At 48.2% G+C, this 20,946-nt stretch overlaps 1 protein-coding gene across 5 annotated transcripts in view; it reads left to right on the top strand.

Annotated features, from left to right (window-relative positions):
- Nucleotides 1-16,372, top strand: part of KIAA1549L (KIAA1549 like) — a 190,293-nt gene extending 173,921 nt beyond the window's left edge. For all 5 annotated transcript variants that reach the window (XM_084894514.1, XM_084894513.1, XM_084894517.1 and 2 more), the window contains 5 exons: nucleotides 1,573-1,923; nucleotides 6,376-6,473; nucleotides 9,255-9,403; nucleotides 10,785-10,936; nucleotides 13,198-16,372. In XM_084894514.1, the coding sequence (XP_084750640.1) occupies nucleotides 1,573-1,923; nucleotides 6,376-6,473; nucleotides 9,255-9,403; nucleotides 10,785-10,936; nucleotides 13,198-13,479 (1,032 nt within the window). In that variant the 3' untranslated portion in view covers nucleotides 13,480-16,372. The remainder of the gene's footprint in view (nucleotides 1-1,572; nucleotides 1,924-6,375; nucleotides 6,474-9,254; nucleotides 9,404-10,784; nucleotides 10,937-13,197) is intronic.
- Nucleotides 16,373-20,946: the final 4,574 nt, after the last annotated feature.

The raw sequence follows: 20,946 nt of genomic DNA, 5'->3' as shown, positions 1-20,946 counted from the left end.
TTCCCACCTGTGGCGGAAGGGAAGCCATCAAACTCTTATTTTGAGCCCCCTCCCCCCACTTCCCCCACCTCTCTGTTCTCTGAGAGGCAGTTTTCCTTTGTTATCCGAGAAGCTTTGAGATTCTGGCTCGGGCGGAACTGCTGAGTGCCCCCATGCCCTGAGAGCTCCTCTCCCCACAGAAAAGATGGAAACTCCCTGCAGCTTGGTTTCCACATAAGCTTTGCAAATATGTTTCTGCTTCCCCGGTGACAGGCAGCCCTTGCTATGAGGCTGTTAAGCAGCCCAAGCGGGCACCAAAGGCAGAGAAACAGCACTGTGTTATGGTGCTCAAAGGGCCTTATTTGGTGGGGAGAGAAATGGGCCTGGAGCCAGAGCAGTCTATCATGGCCAGATGGGCCAGAAAGCTGTCTCCCTGAAACCCCTACTTGGCCTTTGCTGTGAAGTGGCAGAGTGTGTTCAGAATCTCTGTTCTCCTGGCTGGGTGAAACTGTGGTTGACACTGAGCTGAAAATCGCTGCCTTGAGGCACCTTTTGGAGAGAGCCTTCACATTCTTGTGCTCCAGAAATGAAGTGCCTGGGTGAGGCAGTGTGATACTGCACACACATGTGTATCCCGGAAAGAGGACTGTGTAAGACATGGATCCACTTTGGGGCTCATAACTCAGGAAATTCTAGAATATGTGGCTTCAAGAGTCCTTTATTCTTCCTCTTCAATTCCATCCTATATAATAAAAGCCTAATACGCTAAGTACCTGGTCATCTGTTCAACCAAACTAAGTGTGATATGCTAAGGCCACACAACTGCTTGCTATGATGTGCACAGACCACCAGGGCCAACAGTTGACCAGTAGGTTAGCTTGCTGCTGGGGTCCAGCAGATCGGGAATGAGTGAGAGAGTTGACTACACCCTGGAGCCCTCCCACAGTTCCTCCCCAGCTGGCCAACCTCCTGCATCCCTAAATGAAAGGTTCTCTTGAGAAAGGTGGGAGAACATTCTCAAACTTCACTGGGCACCAGGATCTCTGAGTGGGTTTGCTAAGGTACAGAGGCTGTGTTCTGCCCCAGAGGCTGTGTTCTGACTCAGTGTGCACACCTTGACATCAGTGATCTAGAGGCAGGTTTTATTTTTCTTCCTGAAATTGGCATCAGGCAGCCAGCAAGTTGCTAACCAATGGCTGGACCCAGGACCATGGAGAGAGTTAGTCTAGAATCTAGAGAATAGACTGCAGAACGCTTTAGATTCTTCTCGTACTTCACAGGCATAGGGGCAGAGAATGTCTCTAAAAGGTTTTAGAGAATACCATTCATGTCGTCCATGAAAAGCCATTTCTCATGGGCCTATGGTCATTAGGAAAGCTGAGGCACTGCTGGAGCTCTGGATAAGGGAGGTGCACAGGAGGTGCGGCCTTCCCGATGCAATGATAGCTGACTGCCCATCACACGAATCCCTGGATAGGGCCCACATGCCTGATATCACCAGTCCAAGCTGGCCAGTTGAGAGCACGGCACCGGCAGCATTAATGGAAAGGAAAGTGAACTGACAAATCCGGGGGCATTTGTTTGATCCCACAGACGGAGCCTGAAATCATAGAGGAAACCAACATTGACAGAGTTAACGAGCCGCGGGGCTACGGCAGGTCTCGGCAGATGAAGGGCCACTCTGAGACGTCCACGCTGAGCTCCCAGCCCTCCATCGACGAGGTCCGGCAGCAGATGCACATGCTGCTGGAGGAGGCCTTCAGCCTGGCGTCCGCGGGCCATGCGGGCCAGAGCCGGCACCAGGAGGCCTACGGCTCCACACAGCACCTGCCCTACTCCGAGGTGGTCACCAGCGCCCCGGGGACCATGACGCGGCCCAGAGCTGGGGTGCAGTGGGTGCCAACCTACCGCCCAGAAATGTACCAGTACAGCCTGCCCCGGCCGGTAAGTAAGACATCCTGCCCGCCCGCCCGCTGGCTGTACTGCCCAGGCTGTTCCAATGGGTTTCTGAGGGGGGCGTCTGGTGATAAGCCACCTTGGGATTTGGAGATGGGACTTGGCTGGGCTCTCATCCTTTCCTCCAGCCATGATCCAGGCCTAAGCCCTTGAGTGCTCTGGACACACACCCTTATTCCAACTGTAATGCTCTTAAGGAAGAATTTCCTTTGCTTTTATCCCTCCTGCGAAGGGCTGACCTCATTCTTCATGCACTGATGGTTTTCCTACGTTTCCATGTGCAAGGACCCATTTTAAGAGCTGCTGGTTAGGGGTCCGTGCAGCCTGGTGGGTCAGAGCAGACGCGCTGGAGGCAGGGGGCTGGACTCTGAATCTCAGCTCTGCCACTCACTGGCTTTGTCACTTGGGGATGTCACTTAAATTCTCTACAGATGAAATCAGCAAATTAAAGTAACCTACTTCCTAGGGTTATTGTGAAGAGTAAAAACCAGTTGATATATGCCAGATACTATTATAGAAGAATGCAGGCACACAGTAAATGCTATAGAGGTATCTGTCACGTTTGCTTCATTTAGTGGTAACTGCACTTCAGTAGTTGAGAAAGCACCCAATGACCAAAGCTTCCATGAATAAACAACAATTTTAATTAGTTTGCATTGTGCTCATTATCATAGTATCTACATATATCTTTTTTTTTTAAAGACTTAGTTTTATAAGCCATACACCATAATAGACGATGCCTTGTACATGTATAGATCCCACCTTTGGAATATTTCATGGCCTATCCCCAAGGATTACTCATTAACAGAGTTTTATAAGTCATCATTAGTGATATGTAACTACATAATAAAAGCTAGCATTTGTGGTGTTTCAGTATTGCGAGGTACTGATCTAGGTGTCATGTGACCACAACTCTGAGCCTTAGATTCCTCAGTCATAAAGTGGTGAGGACAAGAGGGCTGCAGGGAGCATGAAATCCAGGTACCGTGCTTAGCACAGTCCTGGCACCTAGTCAGAGTCCAATAGTCATTTGCTGATATTAACTAAAGTGCTTTACATGGCCCCTAGCACATTCAATTACTCAGTAAATGCTAGTCATTCATATAAAAAATATCCTCTCTACTAGTTCTATCCCTTTCCCCCCGACAGTTCTGAGATGACATCTTCTCCTATTCTGTGAAATTCCTTTCAGCGCATGCTCTGGGGGCCCCCACTCAGAGTTCCAGAAAATCTGCAATTATGTCTAAAGAGGGTTCTTGAGAACAATGGAGGTCAGATTCTGGGAGTCCGTGCAGAGATCTGGGTTTCAGAGAGAAAAACTTAATCAACAGGATGAGCCTTAAAACCAATGGCAGGCAAGAAGATGCCACAAACCACATCCATCATGCTTGGTTTAACAAAATCATCTGAAAATGTCATTGTGGGGCATGTGAAAACTTAGATGGTTTCCTTTGTCGTAGAACGGGGTTGGCAGTTATGCCAGGAAGGGCAAAAACATCAGCATGATATACTTTAAAAATGACAACACACACACACACACACACACACACACACACACACACACACACACTCACAAAGGAAAAGGGCTTGAGAAATCATAGAGAGGGAAGCCATCCAGCCTGTAGGATATCAAAGGTAGTTCTTTTGTTATTAAGATTTTTTTTTTAACAGCACACATGGCCCCTATTTTCATGAAAGGAGAAAATAGCCTACAATGCACAATAGTCTACAAGTCAAAATGATGGTTCTTAACCCAAGTGCTTGTGGAGCCCCCTTGCGCTATGCTAATGAGGAAATCGATAGGAAAGATGGCAATTTGGAAGGATAACTGTGATTACTTTTCAGCTTCCCAAAAGGAAGGGCTCTGCGCTCTGCTGGAGGATAATTGGGGGCTGCTGGTTTTATTAGGTACATGCTTGGGGCCACGCTGATGGCATTTATACTGTGGAAAAGGTGACTGCTGGCATAGCCCTCTGGGCAAGTCCTCCAGGCTCTGAATACTGGCTTCCCTTCTCCTGGATTTGGTACTCCTACCACCAAGGAGAAGCCCGAAACCTTCTGACCTGTTCCTCTAGCCTCAGGCTGCCCCCTGGGACTATGACCCCTAGAGTGCTACCCCTGACCAGATTACTCTTCCTGGATGCATGCACATGCTCAGGAGGGACCACACAGGTGGGTCTCACCTGGACTCACTCTCTACTGGGATTGCTAGAGGGGTTGACCTTGACCCCTACTTCCTCCCCCCCAAACCTCCAGGGACATCAGGACTGAAACTTGGAGCAGACTGTGCACCTTCTTTCCCTCTACTTGACAACTAAAACTTCTGGTCCCAAGGTGTCTGACTCTAGTCATACCCAGGCTCCTTCCACCTCGAAGATCTAAGGCCTAGTTACAAAGACTGCTTGAGTCCTGGATCTCTGAACTCCTTCCTAAGAGAGGGAAGAGATTCCAATAGACAGTGAGTGTCCTTGGTCACCAAACTGGGCAATCTACGCCACCATCATGAATCTTGGAACCAGGCAACAGTTTTGAGCAATAGCTTCCAATGGGGTCCCAGTCACAAAGCAGCCAGCAGGGAGCCAGGTTCCAAATCCATGAGAGAAGAAGCCAGTGTTAGAGCCTGGAGGACAGTGAACCACGGGGCACTTGCACAGAGGGGATGTGGGAAGACGCTATGTGGGACCCAGGATCCAAGTTGCCTGTTTGAGGCCCTGAGGATACAGCCCAAAGGGGGCTCTGACTTCTTCTGCAGTCTTGCTGTGTACCTGGATATTTTTTTTTCCAAAGAAGGGAATTCCCTTAGTACATGTCCAAAGTTCAGCACTTTTCATCTGTTCTCCTGGTGAACTGGTACAGGACAGCCATGGACATAGAAAGCTTTTTCTTGGCTGGAGACTGTACTGACTAGAGAGAAAGCCTTCCAAGAACCAGCGACAAAAATAGGTTGTCTGTCTCCTCTCCTGGTTGCAAGAGGCCAGAAGAGAGAAGAGGGGCTATCAACCCCTTGCTCTCTTTTGCGAAAGGTCTGTCCTTGCTTGGTGGTTTATGGATAATAATAGAATGCAAAGTGGGAGGGACACCTAGGACAATGATTTTTAAATTCTCAGCAAAACTTGAGGGTTCAGGAAAGTCCCCACGCTGTCACCGTGCAGGTAAGTGAAGAGCCAAATTCACCAGGGTATACCTTCCCTCCAGCTCCTGCCGACACACACACACACCTCAGCAACCTAAAATAGAACCATGAGCTGAAACCAGAGATGGAAATAGTGAGCGGTAAGCAAAACTGAAAGGTGGAGTGGAGTCCTTGAGATTCCTCTTACATCTTGCACTTGCCGCTGTGCTTCAAAGGTATGTTTTATCCAGGATCAGGTTGTTATTTAGTGGGTTGGCCCTGATGAGTATACAGTCTGCCATAAGGCTGAAGGGAGGAGACTCATTCTGTTTACAGATTCCCTCTACTGCTGCTTTCGGTCCTGATGCCTTCAGACTGATCTTGTCCTCTGGTCATCGAGAGATCTGGCAGGCCGAGGTACCTAAAGAAAAAGATGAATGAGAAGCACAAGCTCAGCTTTGTCTCTCCAGAGAGCATTTCTAGATTTGCTCTTGTTAAGAAGGCTGTGGCCTGGCTCTCTGATCCTGTCACCGACCGTTGTCCTCTTATCCCCTCAAGTGTTGATTAAAGTCTACACTTTTGTGACAGTTCCAATCATTTGTCTTTGAATAGTGCTTTATAGATTGCAAAATACTTCACTCGTACACTCACTTGCCTGATTTTCGCAGTACCCCTCTGAGCAAGGCGTCTTTTCTCCATTTCAAAAGAGGACACTGAGGCCCAGAGAGGTCACCTGTCTGGCTTAGGGACATAAAGTCTATTCATCAGCAAACGAGGCCCTCCACTCATACCTCCTGATTCCAAACCCATTGCTTTCCTCCCATTAAAACTCATTTCCATGAGTGAGAAAGCAAAATGCAGTCAGTGGCTCATTCATCTAATATTTATGGATTGCCTTTATTATACCAGGCATTGTTCCAGGCTCAATGAGCTAGCTGGCAACAAAGTCCCTGTCCTCATTACAGTCTAGGTTGGTGGCAGATAATAAACAAGCTACATTAAAAGCACACCTTGGAGAAGGAGCAGCATGTATGTACAAAAGCCCAGGCGGGAAAGAACTGGGAGTATTCAGTTGCCAAGAGCACCTTTGCAAAGAACATTCGAAGGACTCTGTGACCACAGTGGCCTAAGCAAAGGGGACGGTGACAGGAGATGAGATAGAAGAGGGGGCTGGGGGACATCTTAAGGAATATTTAAGGGGGAAGTTTGAGGAAGGACGAAAAGCCTGCCCCTCCGAAATTTGCTTCCATTTTAAATAAGAAGGGTCTCTGTGTTGGCTGACCCTGGGTGTTAACGCATCTCCCTCTGTTTGCTTGTTCCTTTCACAGGCCTACAGGTTCTCCCAGCTTCCTGAAATGGTCATGGGCTCTCCACCTCCGCCTGTACCTCCCCGGACTGGCCCCGTGGCGGTCGCTTCTCTCAGGCGGTAATGCTTCCCTGTGCTTGCTTTGTTTGAAATATTTGGAAAGGATTTGGACCTTTGCACCCCGAACTGACAGGCTTCCTGCATGCCGAGCCCCATTCTGGTGCATCACCATACAGACAGCCATGTGCCTGGGGCACCTGAGTACCATGATGGACGTGGGGGACAGAGAGGGCTAACCAGCTTCCCTGTCATTGTAAATAGAAAGTCCTGGAGAGCCCACAAGTGAAGAAAGCCAGTGTCATTGCCCCATGCCCCGGAAGCTCCGTCTCTGATCTCGAACATGTAAATATTGCCCCAGCGGGGGCCGCCACAACAGCTGCCTCATGTCTGGTTGCTTCCTGTCCTGTGTGCATGCCCCTTTGTCATTAGGGGCGGTGTCCAATGCGTCTCAGTGCTCACCCCAACCCACGACTCCCAAGAGAGAGAGGCTGAAAGCACATGAACTCAGATATGTTGCCTTTGCCCTGTGATACAAAAAGCACATGCTTTTGTTATTGTTTTCCTATCCTCTCTCAAGGGCATTTTTTCCATTGATTTTGAGAGACAGAGAGACAGACAGAGAGACAGAGAGAGAGAGAGAGAGAGAGAGAGAGAGAGAGAGAGAGAGAGAGAGAGAGAGAGAGAGAGAGAGAGACATCGATTGGTTGCCTCCTACACTCCCTGACGGGAGCCTGGAATTGAACTTGCAACTCAGGTACATGCCCCTGACTGGGAATCGAACCCCCCTTCAATCTGTGGGCTGACATTCTAAACACTAATCCAAACCAGCCAGGGCAGCACCTGTTTTTAATAAAGATAAATGAGAAACACAAAGGCAGTGAGCACTACGGGAGGTCAAAATACTCATCAGGTTGTCCAGGGCTGGGAGAAACAACTGATCCCAGGGGGTTTGTACAGCTACTTCCCTGGCCTTCTGACCCTAGCCTCACCCAACACACTAGTCACACCCTGTCTACACAGGTTTGAATTTTATGGGGGCGGGGGGGGAGGGAAATGGCTTTCCCTCAGAGGCAACCCTGCCCTCAATCCCAGAGGCTTAGACTCTCTGGCTGTGTGTAGACCCCACCCGTGGCCCCAGCCGAGCTCAGGGTTGGGTGAGAAGCAGCAGACCAGGGTTCCATCGGACTTGCCAGGAACATGCTGTGTAACTCCAGGCAAGTTGCTTCGCCCCTCTGGTCCCTGGCTCCTTATCTGTAAGATGAGATCAACACCCTAACTGTTCTCAGAAGCTCTGGGATTCCTCAGAGGGCACCAAGTGGATGGTGCAGGCATTCTCCTGGGAAGGGTTTTCTGAACGAGTAGCAGGTTCTGGGAACAGTGTGAGGGAGGCCAGGGCTGGGGAGTGAGCCGGGCAGAGGAGGAGGGAGGGATTGAGAAAGAAAGGGAGACCCACCTCCAGCAGCCACCCTCGCTCAGTTACTCTGCAGGGTTCTGGCTGGGAGGAGCCTCACATCCACCCTTTGTGGTAGGCTTGCCAAAACCCAGCATCTATTTCATCTCTTCTCTCAACCACCTGTCTCCCCTTGTCCTTCCGCACTGCCTGCCATCCTCGCCAAATAGGAGGTCACCGCCCTCTCTACAAACCCAATAGTTTTTATCTCTGCTTAGAGGGTGGCCTGTGGCTGGCAGCCTCCACCTGCTGTGGCTTCCTTTGCCTCCCTGCCATGTTGACGATAGGGCAGCCTGGAGCCTCTGTGGCTAAAGCACCCTGTAACCATGGGAGAGGCCTCTGAGCCCAGGCTGCCCGCCTGGCTTTCTGAGCACTTGGTGGAAATACGATGTGTTAAATGGGCCAGATTCTCTGCTTGACTGGGACAGAAAAAAAAAAAAAAAAAAAAAAAAAAAAAAAAAAAAGATGTGTTCCTATTCACCATGCCCAGGAAGTTCCCACGTGCTCGGCTCCTGTGCCAGGAGCTTCCCAGAGTCTTGGGGATCTTGCTCCTGCCAGTAACTACGGTAGTCCCCAGGGCCCTCTGAGTCACCCATCCTGGTGTCAGGAGAGGAGGGGGCACTCTGGCTCTTCAAATGGAGCCTTCTCATTGGCTGTTGATGATGTCATCACCTCTCAGAGAGACAATACTCAGCGCTAATTGCTTCGTTTAATTTTATGTTGAAATTAAGTTCTGAACTCCCCAGAGACATAAGAGCCACTCTCAAGGGGATACTGACCTTGAATATCTAATAATGTCTCCAATGCCTGGCCAGTATGGCTCAGTGGTTGAGCTTCGACTTAGGAACCAGAGGTCATGGTTTGATTTCCGGTCGGGCACATGCTCAGGTTGTGAGCTCCATCCCCAGTGTGAGGCATGCAGGAGGCAGCCAGCTGGTCAATAATTCTCTTTCATCATTGATATTTTTATCTCTCCTTCTCCCTTCCTCTCTGAAATCAATAAAAATATATTAAAAATAAAAATAAAAATGTCGCCGAAACCGGTTTGGCTCAGTGGATAGAGCTCGGTCTGCAGATTGGAAGGTCCCAGGTTCGATTCTGGTCAAGGGCATGTACATTGGTTGCAGGCATGTCCCCAGTATGGGGCGTGCAGGAGGCAGCTGGTCGATGTTTCTCTCTCATCGACGTTTTTATCTCTCTATATCTCTCCCTTCCTCTCTGTGAAAAACCAATAAAATATATATTTTTTAAAAATGTCTCCAGCTTGGGCCACCACGATGAATTTGTGGGACAAGTCCTTGTGGGGCTTGGAGGCTGCTGCGGTTCCTCAAGGTGACTGCCCAGCCAGCCATGGTCCAGAAGCGGCTAACGTAGCCCCTCTGCCCGCCCAGGTCCACCTCCGACGTTGGCAGCAAGACCAGGATGGCCGAGTCCACCGGGCCCGAGCCGGCCCATCTGCATGACAGCGCCTCCTTTACGCAGGTGTCCAGAGGCCCCGTGTCCGTGGCGCAGTTGGATCAGTCAGCTTTGAATTACTCAGGTGGGCAAGAGAAGAGCCTGCATTGGACTCTGGTCCCCATCTCACACACTCACACACACAAATACACACATACACACACACACACACACACACACACACCCAACATCCACATCTACCTTCTACCAGCCGCCCTCAGGAATCCGAGAGCTGCTCCTTTTATTTTTCAAAAAGATCTGAAATCTGACAACATATTAAGATATGTTTCAGTCAGGGTATATGTTAACATTTTGCCAGATTTCCGGTTTTTGAAAATGATGTTTTTAAAAGCATTACAGATAACCATCCTTCTCCCCATAGGTCATCATAGTCTTAGGTATATATATCCGCTGTTTTCAACTTTTTCATCTCATGGCACCCACAGACTACTAAAATTCTGCAGCACACCAAAAGAAACGTATTCTGCTGATTTGGATTCGTTCGCACCAGACAGCTATTTTTGTGTGGGCTGCTGTCATTTTTTTAAATTTGGCCATCTGAGGGAAAAGAGGTCAGTGCTCCTGACGAAAGAGCCAGGTATCACGTGTGTTAAACATTCTTACAGCACACCGTGCGGTGCAGCACGCTGCGGGGAAATCGCTGGCATATATTCATGCTTTATGTACTGGACATCTGCATCAGTGTGGTCAAGCTGTCCATTTCCTCTTGCACTTTGTTCACTGACTCAGCCCCCACCCCCCCCCCCCACCCCAGTTGCTGGGTACACATCGATCTAGTCCGTTCCTTTAACCTGCCATGTGACCTCCTCTTCCGGCATCTGCTACAGCAGATCCTTTCCCCTAGGGAGGGACATAGTGGTTGTGTCCAGCTTTTTATTATTACCAACAGCGTTGAAGTGAACATGGAGGTTGTAACCTGCCCTGAATGATGTTGTGTTCATTCAAAGCTTACCTTTTAGGCTAAACCTGCAAGCACCCAGTTGTCAACGCTTATTAAAGCATTCACTGTGCCCAGATATTCCACAGGGGTGGGGGGTGGGGCGGATTCATTGCTTTTGGTTTCTTTTCTTGGCTCTTTAAAAATACCCTGCCTCCTGGGAGAGCGACACCTGGACACTGAGGTGCCCTTTCCTCTTGTCAGCAGGTCTGAGGCATTGGGCTGCGGGTGGGGGAGGCGGAGAGGGCTCAGCCAGGGGAGGTGAGCGATCCTTTCTCTGGAAAGACAGGCTGAGTTGGCAGGTCGTGCCTTTCCTACTGTCTGGGCAGCGAGCAAGGCTGAGGCTACAGGTGGAGGTCTGCTGCTCCCCCAATACCAACTCCCCCAATGCCAGACCCCCCCCCCCCACACACACACCCCTGTTCCCCAGCTTCCTCAGCTTGTGCAAATGTCAGCGGAGTGGGTGGGGCACTGGCCTAATCTCTCCCACCCATCTCCTCCATGCCAGGCAACACGGTGCCCGCAGTGTTCGCCATCCCAGCTGCCAACAGGCCGGGCTTCACCGGCTACTTCATCCCGACGCCCCCCTCGTCCTACCGGAGCCAGGCCTGGATGTCCTACGCGGGGGAGAGCGAGCTCCCGAGCCAGTGGGCCGATTCGGTGAGACCCTTGCTGATTCCCCGCCACGTTCCCTCCTGGCATGCTTCAGGGAGCAGAGGGGGGAGAGGTGGAGACGAAGGGGTTGTTATCTCACTCCTCCTCCCACCACCCAGCCGGCTAACGGCAGCCGTCTTAAAGGAGACAGGGTAAGAGGGGGTGTCCGTGGACAGAGGAACGTGAGACCTGCCAGGTTCTACCTCTTCCTGAATCAAAGGAATGTTTATAAGGACTGCCATTTGGGGGATATTCTCTATGGGCTGGGTACCATGTTAGATATTTTATTTCTCTGCTCTCATTTAATCTTCACGGCCATCCTATCAGGTAGGGGTTGTTGTTAGTCCCATGATGCGTCCCATTTTGCTGACAATTAGTCCCTAAACTAAAGCCACCCAACTTTTGTGAAGTGCTAAGGCCAGGATCCAAACCTGCCTCTGTCTGGCTTCTAAAGTGTTTTTTAAAGATGTTCCTTTTAGCTTTAAATTTCTGTAAAAATATTATATGTTTACATGAAATACCAGAACATGAAGTATTAGAAACTAAAGACCGAATTACTTCGCATGCACCCCCTAAAGCAGGGGTCCTCAAACTTTTTAAAGTGGGGGCCAGATCATGGTCCCTCAGAGAGTTGGAGGGCCGGACTATATGAACTACTAATTCCTACTGTAACACCTCGGCTGTGCTCACTGCCCAAAAAACCTGGCGGGCCGGATCAGACTCCTCTGCGGGCCGCATGTGGCCCGAGGGCCGTAGTTTGAAGACCCCTGCCCTAAAGCTTCCTGCTTGACTTTCAGCCAAGGACTGGTTTCTCCTGTTCTGTCCTGACGACTAGAAATTGTGGCTCAAATATCCACACCCAGACCAGCCTCGGAGCCACTAAGTGGAAAACATAAACAAACAAACAAACAAGGGGGGGGGGAACAACAGCACATGGATGGCCCTTAGAGTGGGGAGTCCCCTTTGTGTGAATCCATCCAACATGGGTAAGAAAGACTGTCTCAATGTAAATTACAAAAAAAAAAAAGGAAGACTGGCTCTCCGGGCTGGCCCCGAGGGCACCCAATACTGTACGTCACGTTAGGGTTTGGTCTCAGCATTCTAGAGTTAGGAAACATGTTGACACCCAAGGCCTGGGTCCCTCCTGGGTTTCACACATTCCACCCTTACAGATTCAACTCAACCTCACAGTTGGTGTCTATTCTTTTTTTTTTTTTTTTTTTTTTTAAATATATTTTATTGATTTTTTTTTACAGAGAGGAATTAAGAGGGATAGAGATTTAGAAACATTGATGAGAGAGAGAGCCATGATCAGCTGACTCCTGCACCCCCATCCCCACTGGGGATGTGCCCTTGACCGGAATTGAACCTGGGACCCCCGAGTCCACAGGCCGATGCTCTATCCACCGAGCCAAACCAGTTTCAGCTGGTGTCTATTCTTATTGTAGTGATGTCTGATCTAAGTGACATCATCAGGGGTGAAGTTATTCTACACAATATTAATTTTCCTGGTGATCAAAGTTTAGCCCTCGAATTTCTAAAATGTTTTAAAATATATGCCATCTTGCATTTTTTAAATTCTGGAATGAATTCTATCTTTCTGCCCTGTTCTTTAAAAGAGGAGCATAATTGAATTTGTCGTTAGCCAATGATCCAGCATCATTATTATCCATCACCATACTAAAATGACATCTGGCCCTGGCCGGTTTGGCTCAGTGGATAGAGTGTCGGCCTGCAGACTGAAGGTTCCCGGGTTCGATTCCTGTCAAGGGCATGTACCTTGGTTGTGGGCACATCCCCAGTGGGGAGTGTGCAGGAGGCAGCTGATCGATGTTTCTCTCTCATCGATGTTTCTAACTCTCTATTCGTCTCCCTTCCAATCTGTAAAAAATCAATAAAAAAAAATATTTATAATGACATCTGTAAGAAGGTCCCTGGTGGCTTGTAGGATTATTTCCCCCATCAGATACCTTCAAAGTACTCTAATTTTGGGATTATAACAAACTTCTGTTTGCTGGATTCTGCTTATATTAAAAAGGTAGCCACGTAGATTCACATGTGGATGCAGGTATGTTCCCACCAGCATACCCAGTGAGAATATTCAGATTACCTACTTTCCAATCAGTCTGACTTCAGGTTTTGAAAATGGCACGTGGCCTCCATTTTCTCCCTAATCTCTTCCCTCCTGCCTCCGGCGTCAGGTGCATCCTATGACGAGCCCCTTCCTAATCCCAGGCCCCTCCTCTGTCTCCCGACATCCTCTGCAGGTGCCCCTCCCAGGGTACATCGAGGCTTACCCCCGGTCCCGTTACCAGCAGAACTCCCCCTCCAGGCTGCCTCGGCAGTACAGCCAGCCGGCCGGCATGCACCCCAGCCTGGAGCAGGGCCCCGTGCCCTCCGCGGCGGCCTCCCAGCAGAGCCTGGCAGAGAACGACCCTCCCGATACCCCCCTGACCAACATCTCCACGGCGGCCCTGGTGAAGGCCATCCGGGAGGAGGTGGCCAAGCTGGCCAAGAAGCAGACGGACATGTTTGAGTTCCAGGTCTAATGCCTTCGCCCCGGGGGCTTCCAGACTCTGGGGACACAGCCCTCGGGCTTCTCCAGCCTTCTGCATTGGGCCTTGAGGCACAGACAGTGGGTGAGTCTCCCTCATCCTTAGTTTCTGAAAAGGTGAACCGTGGGGCTTCTGGGAAACAGAGGAAACCCTTGGATGACTGGAGTATCGGCCTCTTCAACTGATTGTATGTCAAGAGGTCCCTGCTTGGGGCTGTACGCTTGATGTTCTGTTATATTGAAACTGCCAGTGTATTTCCCTCTGGAGCCTTCGTCGGGAGAGACACTAAATAAGCCACAGGTTCCTGTCCAATGCCACATTTCAATAAATCGCCAGAAGGTGGAGGCCGTGGCTCTGTCTTTGGTGACTCCTGCATGTTCACTGTTTCTGTGTTAAAGGTAATGCAGGCGTGTGATGACGCACCAGACTGTACTCTCTCATTCAGCCATGACTGTCCTCGTTACAATCACCTCCTGTCTGGAAGGGAGGCCCTGACTCCAGCCAAGAAACCCGAGTTCTTTTCGTTTAGAGATTTCCTATTCAAAGTCAGGTGCATTGGGTGAAAACCAGTGCTCTCAATGACTGTCCCTCTCCCGCACCCCCATTAAGAAAGGCCAGGAAGGAGAGGAGAGGAGAGGGAGTGGTTGGTTTGCGTTGACAGGTGTTTGAAAAGGTGTTGTCATTTTGGAACCGGAGTGCCCTGTGAGCTGGGATCCAACGGAAAGAGCAGCGGTGCTCAGAGCTTTCAGGGTCCTGCAAAAGGAGAAGGGTTCCTGGTGGAGCTTTTTATTTGCCCTGCATTGAAGGTGGCCTGAGAATGAAGCTCCTCTCTCTTCTGGGATAAGAGATACATCAGTGACTTTTATGAGAAACATCTCTATCTTTTCCACAATGACGTCCAGCCTGGGCTGCCCATGACACAAAAGGAACTAGTGATGGATGCCTGCTAGAAGTCCAGCCTCCCCAGCCCGCAGCCTCTGTTCCTAGAAGCTTCTGAATGTAAAAAATCCGTTGATTTATGTGTAAATGTAAATACCATTTTTAAAAGTGTATGGAGGTAGCCAGGCCCCTCCTTCCCCCACCCCCTGTGGTTAACGGACACTGGAGGACATTGGCTAAAACGGCTGGGCTGACTGGCCTTGTGGGGGTGATGTGAATCACCTGATCTTATGGGGTTAATGTTGTGTCCCCCAGCCCGGATGCACCTGCGGCACAGTCAGCCCCAAGCCGGAACAGCTGCTGACTGCATTCAGGTGGCCTTGGGGAGAAAACGGGTCCCCTCCCCCGCTCTGAGGGCTCGCTTGGCACCTGTTGGAGAACAAGGGCCTATCCTACCTTCACTCAAGATCCATCTAGCTTCAGCTCTATCCATTCCCTGAGCCCATCTTTCCATTCTCAAGAGTTTCTTTGGTCTTGACTGAGAGAAGGTAGCAACTTAAAAGATGACAGAGGAGTGGGAGTGGGACTGATTAGAATGGGAGATTCGACTGTCAAAGCACAGACTTTTCAAAAGAAGCGGTTTTTATTTCCCGATGGCCAGTGGCTCTTTCTGGGATGTTCCGGAGGTGACGTGTCAGGGAAGTCCCAGACAAGCCTCTTGTCCGGATGACGTTAGGTAGTGTCTTTTGGTATGCTGGCTGATCTTTCATAGTGTTAGCTTTTTGTTACTTAAAAAAAAAAAAATCAGCTATAAATAAAATGTATTTTTGTAATTTCCATGTGTATATATATATAAAATATATGGTATATTTCTACCAATGGCGAGTTGTTGTAATCCAAAAACCTAAATCAGCTTGCAAAACACTATGGACAGTGTAAGATTTTATGGACCGATTAACACAATGCCTAAGTCTATCTGAATTGGTACTCAATGCACTTGAATGAACAAAGAGCCAAAGAAACTCAGCCTTTCCATGCAAATGGTATGAGTCTGATAGAGTCAGCTACATCGTCCCGCCTTATCAATAATATTAATATTTCATCAGTGCAATGACATCAGCCCAATGCTTTGTCTGCTTGGTCAATGCCTGGAAAATGTTATATGTGGACACGAAGTTTTAAGACCTTAGTGTAATTAAACTATATGCACATGCTTCTGAGACACTGGCTGAGCTGTACACGTGCCGGTAACGTACAGAGAATGAGCCTGCGGCCCCAGCTTGCTAAGAGGATGAGAAACAAATCATTGCGGTCTTGACAGAACCCATGAAATACTGAGTCAACTGAGACAACTGAACACGCAGCATGCTTCATCAATCCCTCCCTTAAATTAGACACCAGCGGTTTAAGAAAGTACATGGGAGGAAAATCTTACATTGAAAAGAGGTCCGTCTGCTCATGGGTTCCCACCCAGTGGGCTGACAGCCACCATGGTTTGATATCCTGTGACTAAGATGGGGTCCCTTCTCAGAAGAGTCTTCTGACCCCGTGGATGGGACGGATCCCTGGGAAGCTGGCTCAGAGAAAAGGCAAATGTTCAGAGGTGCCTCGTGGGAGTGAAAATAGAGTTTGGCGAGACCCCAGAGGCTTTGTGGTCCTCGTGACCCTCCGGACAGCGGGAGAAGCCACAGGACGGTGGTGGTGACCTTGGAGAAGGAAGCAGAGTCCCGAGAACTGGAGTGACCCGCCCTGGGCCCCGGCCCACGCCTGCTGCTTCATGACCCAACGTGCTTCCCATTTCACCACGCTGCCTGCATGCTTGTCTGTGGTTTCTTGAACTATGCTAGGAGATTTCAAAAGTAGGCAAGGGTCACCTGAGACATTCCCTATATTCCTGTGAAGGGGAAAAAAAAAAAAAGAAAAAAAAAAAAGATGATGGAATGTGTAAAGAACTTCAGATAAAGTGTCTAGAGGACAATGCCTTTGTAGCATAATAAACATTTTTTTTTTGGAACTCGTTTTGACGTGAGTTTCCTGCAGTCTGAAAAGAAATGCATTTCAGCGTTTTCTAGAGCAGTGTTTTTCAACCTTTTTTGGGCAAAGGCACACTTGTTTCATGAAAAAAATCACGAGGCACACCACCATTAGAAAATGTTAAAAAATTTAACTCTGTGCCTATATTGACTATATATAAAGTAATTCTCTTGAATAGGAATCAAATAAACACAAAGAAAGTATTTTATAATTACTTTATTATGAAATATTAAGTAAACAAAATAGTGAAAAATTATAAAATTCTTGTCTTGTCTGCACCTACGGCACACCAGGCAACAGCGGTTGAAAAATGCTGTTCTAGAGAATGCTGCCAAGGAAATGGTGTTCTCAACTGCTGCTCAGGACTAGGGGTGTATCCCTCTCAATGCCAGGGCCCCAAACAGGCAGCCAGAGGGGCCGTGACCACGTGTCCCTGGGAGGCAGCAGATTCCTTGCTCTGTGTTGGGGCGGCAATCCCGAGGTCCAGGAAAATGTCTAACCATCTGTTGTGTGTCCTGGTACCTGTGATCGGAGAGGGCAGTGTAATTGGAGCAGGAATTGTCACCTCCATGGTGTGCAATGGGCTGAATGTGTGTGCCCTCCCCCGACTCAATTCATATGTTGAAATCCTAACCTTCAACGTGATGGTATTAGGAAGTGGGGGACTTGGGAGGTACTTAGGTCATGAGGGTGGAGCCTACATGAATGGGATTAGTGCCCTTATAAAAGGGATGCCCTCTTTTCTGCCTGTGAGGATAAAATAATCAGTTGGCAGTCTGCATCCCAGAAGAGTCTCCAACAAAACCCCACCATGCTGGCACCCCAGTCTGAACTTGCAGCCTCCAGAACTGTGAGAAGTACATTTCTGTTGTCTATAAGCCGCCCAGTCTATGGTACTTAGTTATGGCAGCCTGAGCTGACCAGATCAGACTGGATTATGTAAGACTCAATTCTCTGGATCCAAGACAAATTGTATGGTTCATTTCTTAATTTAGGAATTCAGCAGAAGGACATGTAATTTCTGAGCAATCTTGATGGAAGAATGGATAGAATGTTGTTAGATTTGTGATTAAAAAACAACTTCTGAGAGTGCAGATGGAGATAGAAAGGGATTTAAATACCTGACTACAGGAAATGCCTCTCTAGCAGGCAGAAATTTGGGAAATGGATCAAAGATTTAAATATTGATTACAGATAAATAAGCTGCTTTTTTCTCCCTACACAACATCCAGGTACTCTGTATTTAATAAATAAAATAACAGATATTATCTTAAAATGTGAAGTTAAACTTAATCCATTCCTTCGGCCACACACCAGAAAGGACTTTCCTTGGGTCAGGTGTCTATCCAATCAGCTACAGCAAGGAGGCAGAGTCATGTGATACCAGCATGGTCCCCCAGGGGCCAGCTCTCAATGAGGGCTTTTGTTGGGGGCTAGTACCCAAAGGTAGGAGTATGAGAGGACAGGACCTTCAAAAGAAACTGCTACTGACTGAAATTGACCAGAGGTCCTAGGATGCCAGCCAGCAGGTTACAGTCACTACAGATATTGCCACAGAGAGGAGAAGGCATCCTTGACATCAGTGAAAATGCATGCGCTTGAAACCTTGGCGGGCTGGCCAGACCCACACCAACCGCGTCCCACTCACCAACAGTGCTATTGATACTGCTGCCTGGCCTCAGAAGACAATAAATACTCGTAAATTGAAATGCATCACCTCTGCTCAGGTGCTATTAATGTGGCCCACGGCCGCACACTTTCATGAAGGAGAAAACCCCTGAGCCTCTCAGCAGTGTCTTTTGAAACACTGGAGACTGATATTCTTGTGGCTCTGCCCTTCTAAATATAATGAATAAGTGTTCCCAAGAATTGATAGGTCTCTTGATTTCTTTAGGTGAACATTTACAGAATTCTAGTCTGTGGTAAGTGCTCACATGTCGAAAAGGACTATTTACAAAATACAATAGAATGAATAGTGCTGGAAGCAAATTCTTTTAGAGGATATTAAGTTGCTTTGATTATGCAGATTTTTTTTTAAAAAAGGGAGAAATTCAGAAATGGCAGAATTTGTCTCCATAGGTCAAATCCACATTCAGTGAAAGCCATTATATAAAGAAATCTAGAAATTATTTATTTTTATTCTCTGACCTTAGCCAGACTGTGGCCTCACCTTATGTTCCCTTATCTGTACCTGATGTCTGCATCAAAGTTCAGGATCTGAAGGAGGAGCCAATGCACAAATGAAAATGCTAATGCGCCAAAACTGGTTTGGCTCAGTGGTAGAGCGTCGGTCTGCGGACTTGAAGGGTCCCGGGTTCGATCCCAGTCAAGGGCATGTGCATTGGTTGCGGGCACATCCCCGGTAGGGGGTGTGCAGGAGGCGGCTGGTCGACGTTTCTAGCTTTCTATCCCTCTCTCCTCCTCTCTGTAAAAAATCAATAAAATATATTTAAAAAGAAAATGCTAATGCAAGAAATATGAATTTAGAAGGTATTGGGGGCCAGGAGGGAGCCTCTTTCTTGAAGAGACACACCAACTTCTGGCCTGGTCCGCTTTTTATTTACTTGAATACACATTTATCCTTTAGCAATGCATACAGGCATATCAAAGGTAAAGTTTGGTAAACAGTAAAAAGGATTATCCAGTTAGGGAATTGCTGTGAGTCATCGATATTATGATTTTCAGCCCTGCTGAATATCAAAGTCCATTGGCTTTCCAATGATTCTTTTTGCATTAATATGCTAACTGCTGTTGGCTTTGGTCTCTGGCATCTAAACTCACCCTCAACCCACACACAAAATGAGAGGTTTACCATTGGTCTGGGGATTTTGAAAAAGGTGTACTAAATGGTCAAGGCCTTGGCCATCTCACTATAAACCAGCCTCTGTTTCCTTAGCTGTGAAATGGGTATAACAGCATCAGCACTTCCAACCTCTGGTGGTGGTTGTGAGGAACGTGTGTGGCCTAATGTATGTGAAAATGCTTTGAAAAGTGTATTCTTACTAAAGTATTAGCTTTCTAATTCAGTTTTATCAAGCAAAAGATGTCAGCACCTTCCATTCACAGAACTAATTTGTCACATGTTCTATAAAATTTTTATATTCTATAACATTAAAAAGACAAAGACTTTTTCCTAAGTGTTTAAGTGCCCACCAAAGCCAGCCTCTCCTAGAGCTATATTTTGCTGCCGTTGTTGTCAGTGATTTGAAGGGGTATGTAACCCAGACCGTGATTCCTTACGAATCCCGAGACACATATGCAAACACAGGCACTGGACAGCTTTTTGTCATTTAAGGCTTTGTTTTCTAATTAATTTTGTACATCCTTGGCCACTGCTGGGAACAGAGTGTTCTTGTGCTGTCAGACTTCTTTATTGTCAGTGTTCTCAGGAGGCCCTGTGCCCTGACGGAGAGCCACCCCCGGGGCTTTCATGGACCCGTTGAGTCAGGCAGCAGTGCAGTGAGTCTCTCACAGAAGCTTAATCTACTGAAACGTTCTCTACAAGCACTTCCGGGATCACCTAGAGACTGAAGGAGTGATTTTGTCTGCCTCTGTCCCTCTGTAAAGAGGGCTCAAATGTGCTCAAAGGAACATCCCCAAAAGCCAGTCTCATTGCAGAGGTGAGAAATAACCTTGGAGTCTCCACAAAATGCTTTGGTGGGATATCATTGCAGAGAATCAGCCAGTGGGCCCAGGAACGAAGGGTTCCCCACTCCTCCACTCTCTTTTTCTTTCCTCCTGGGCCCTGGCTGCTCTTATTTATTTATTTTTTTAAATATATTTTATTGAATTTTTACAGAAAGGAAGGGAGAGAGATAGTTAGAGACATCAATCAGCTGCCTCCTGCACACCCCCTACTGGGGATGTGCTGGCAACCAAGGTACATGCCTTTGACCGGAATTGAACCTGGGACCTTTCAGTCCGCAGGCTGACGATCTATCCACTGACCCAAACCGGTTTTGGCAGGCTGCTCTTATTTTTCAGGACAAATTAAATGATCAAGTGAAAGGAAGTGCTGGTGCCTCCTTCAATCCCAGGAGTGGTGGACAGACACAGACCCGAGGAGGTGGAAAAGACACACGGCAAACACAGCCTCTGCTTGCAGGGTCCCCTCCAGAAGCAGGAGAGCAAAGCATTCCAAAGGACGACCTCTGGACATCTGTGGCTAAACATCATATATCCGACTCAGGAGCTCTGCTGGCGACTGGAAGTCAGAAAGAATTTGGCTACGAAGGCATGTGGAACTAAGTAATGGGAACAGTAGTGAGGGTGAGGTTGATGGCCCGTTACCTGTAACAGGTGCACAGTGGTTAGCTGGACACATCATTGCTTTGGCTCTCTCTCTGACCTCTGGGAGGTGCGCTCATGACTAATACTGGTTTGCACAGTTGGGTACTTGATCTTAACATTTCAGTGCCTGTGTTTGCACGTGGACAAATCCCCATTTGTGGAGAAGCCATCTGAGTCCTTGGATCCAAAATAAAGTTCTGTTGGCATAACAGTTTCACCACCAACCTCTCCTCCAAGCCCAAGAGCTCTGGCAAACGC

Source organism: Pipistrellus hanaki (genome assembly GCF_964339955.1).
Source record: "Pipistrellus hanaki genome assembly, chromosome: 9".
Lineage (NCBI taxonomy): Eukaryota > Metazoa > Chordata > Mammalia > Chiroptera > Vespertilionidae > Pipistrellus > Pipistrellus hanaki.
Note: the sequence above shows the minus strand (reverse complement) of the source record. Positions and strands in the feature narration are given on the sequence as shown.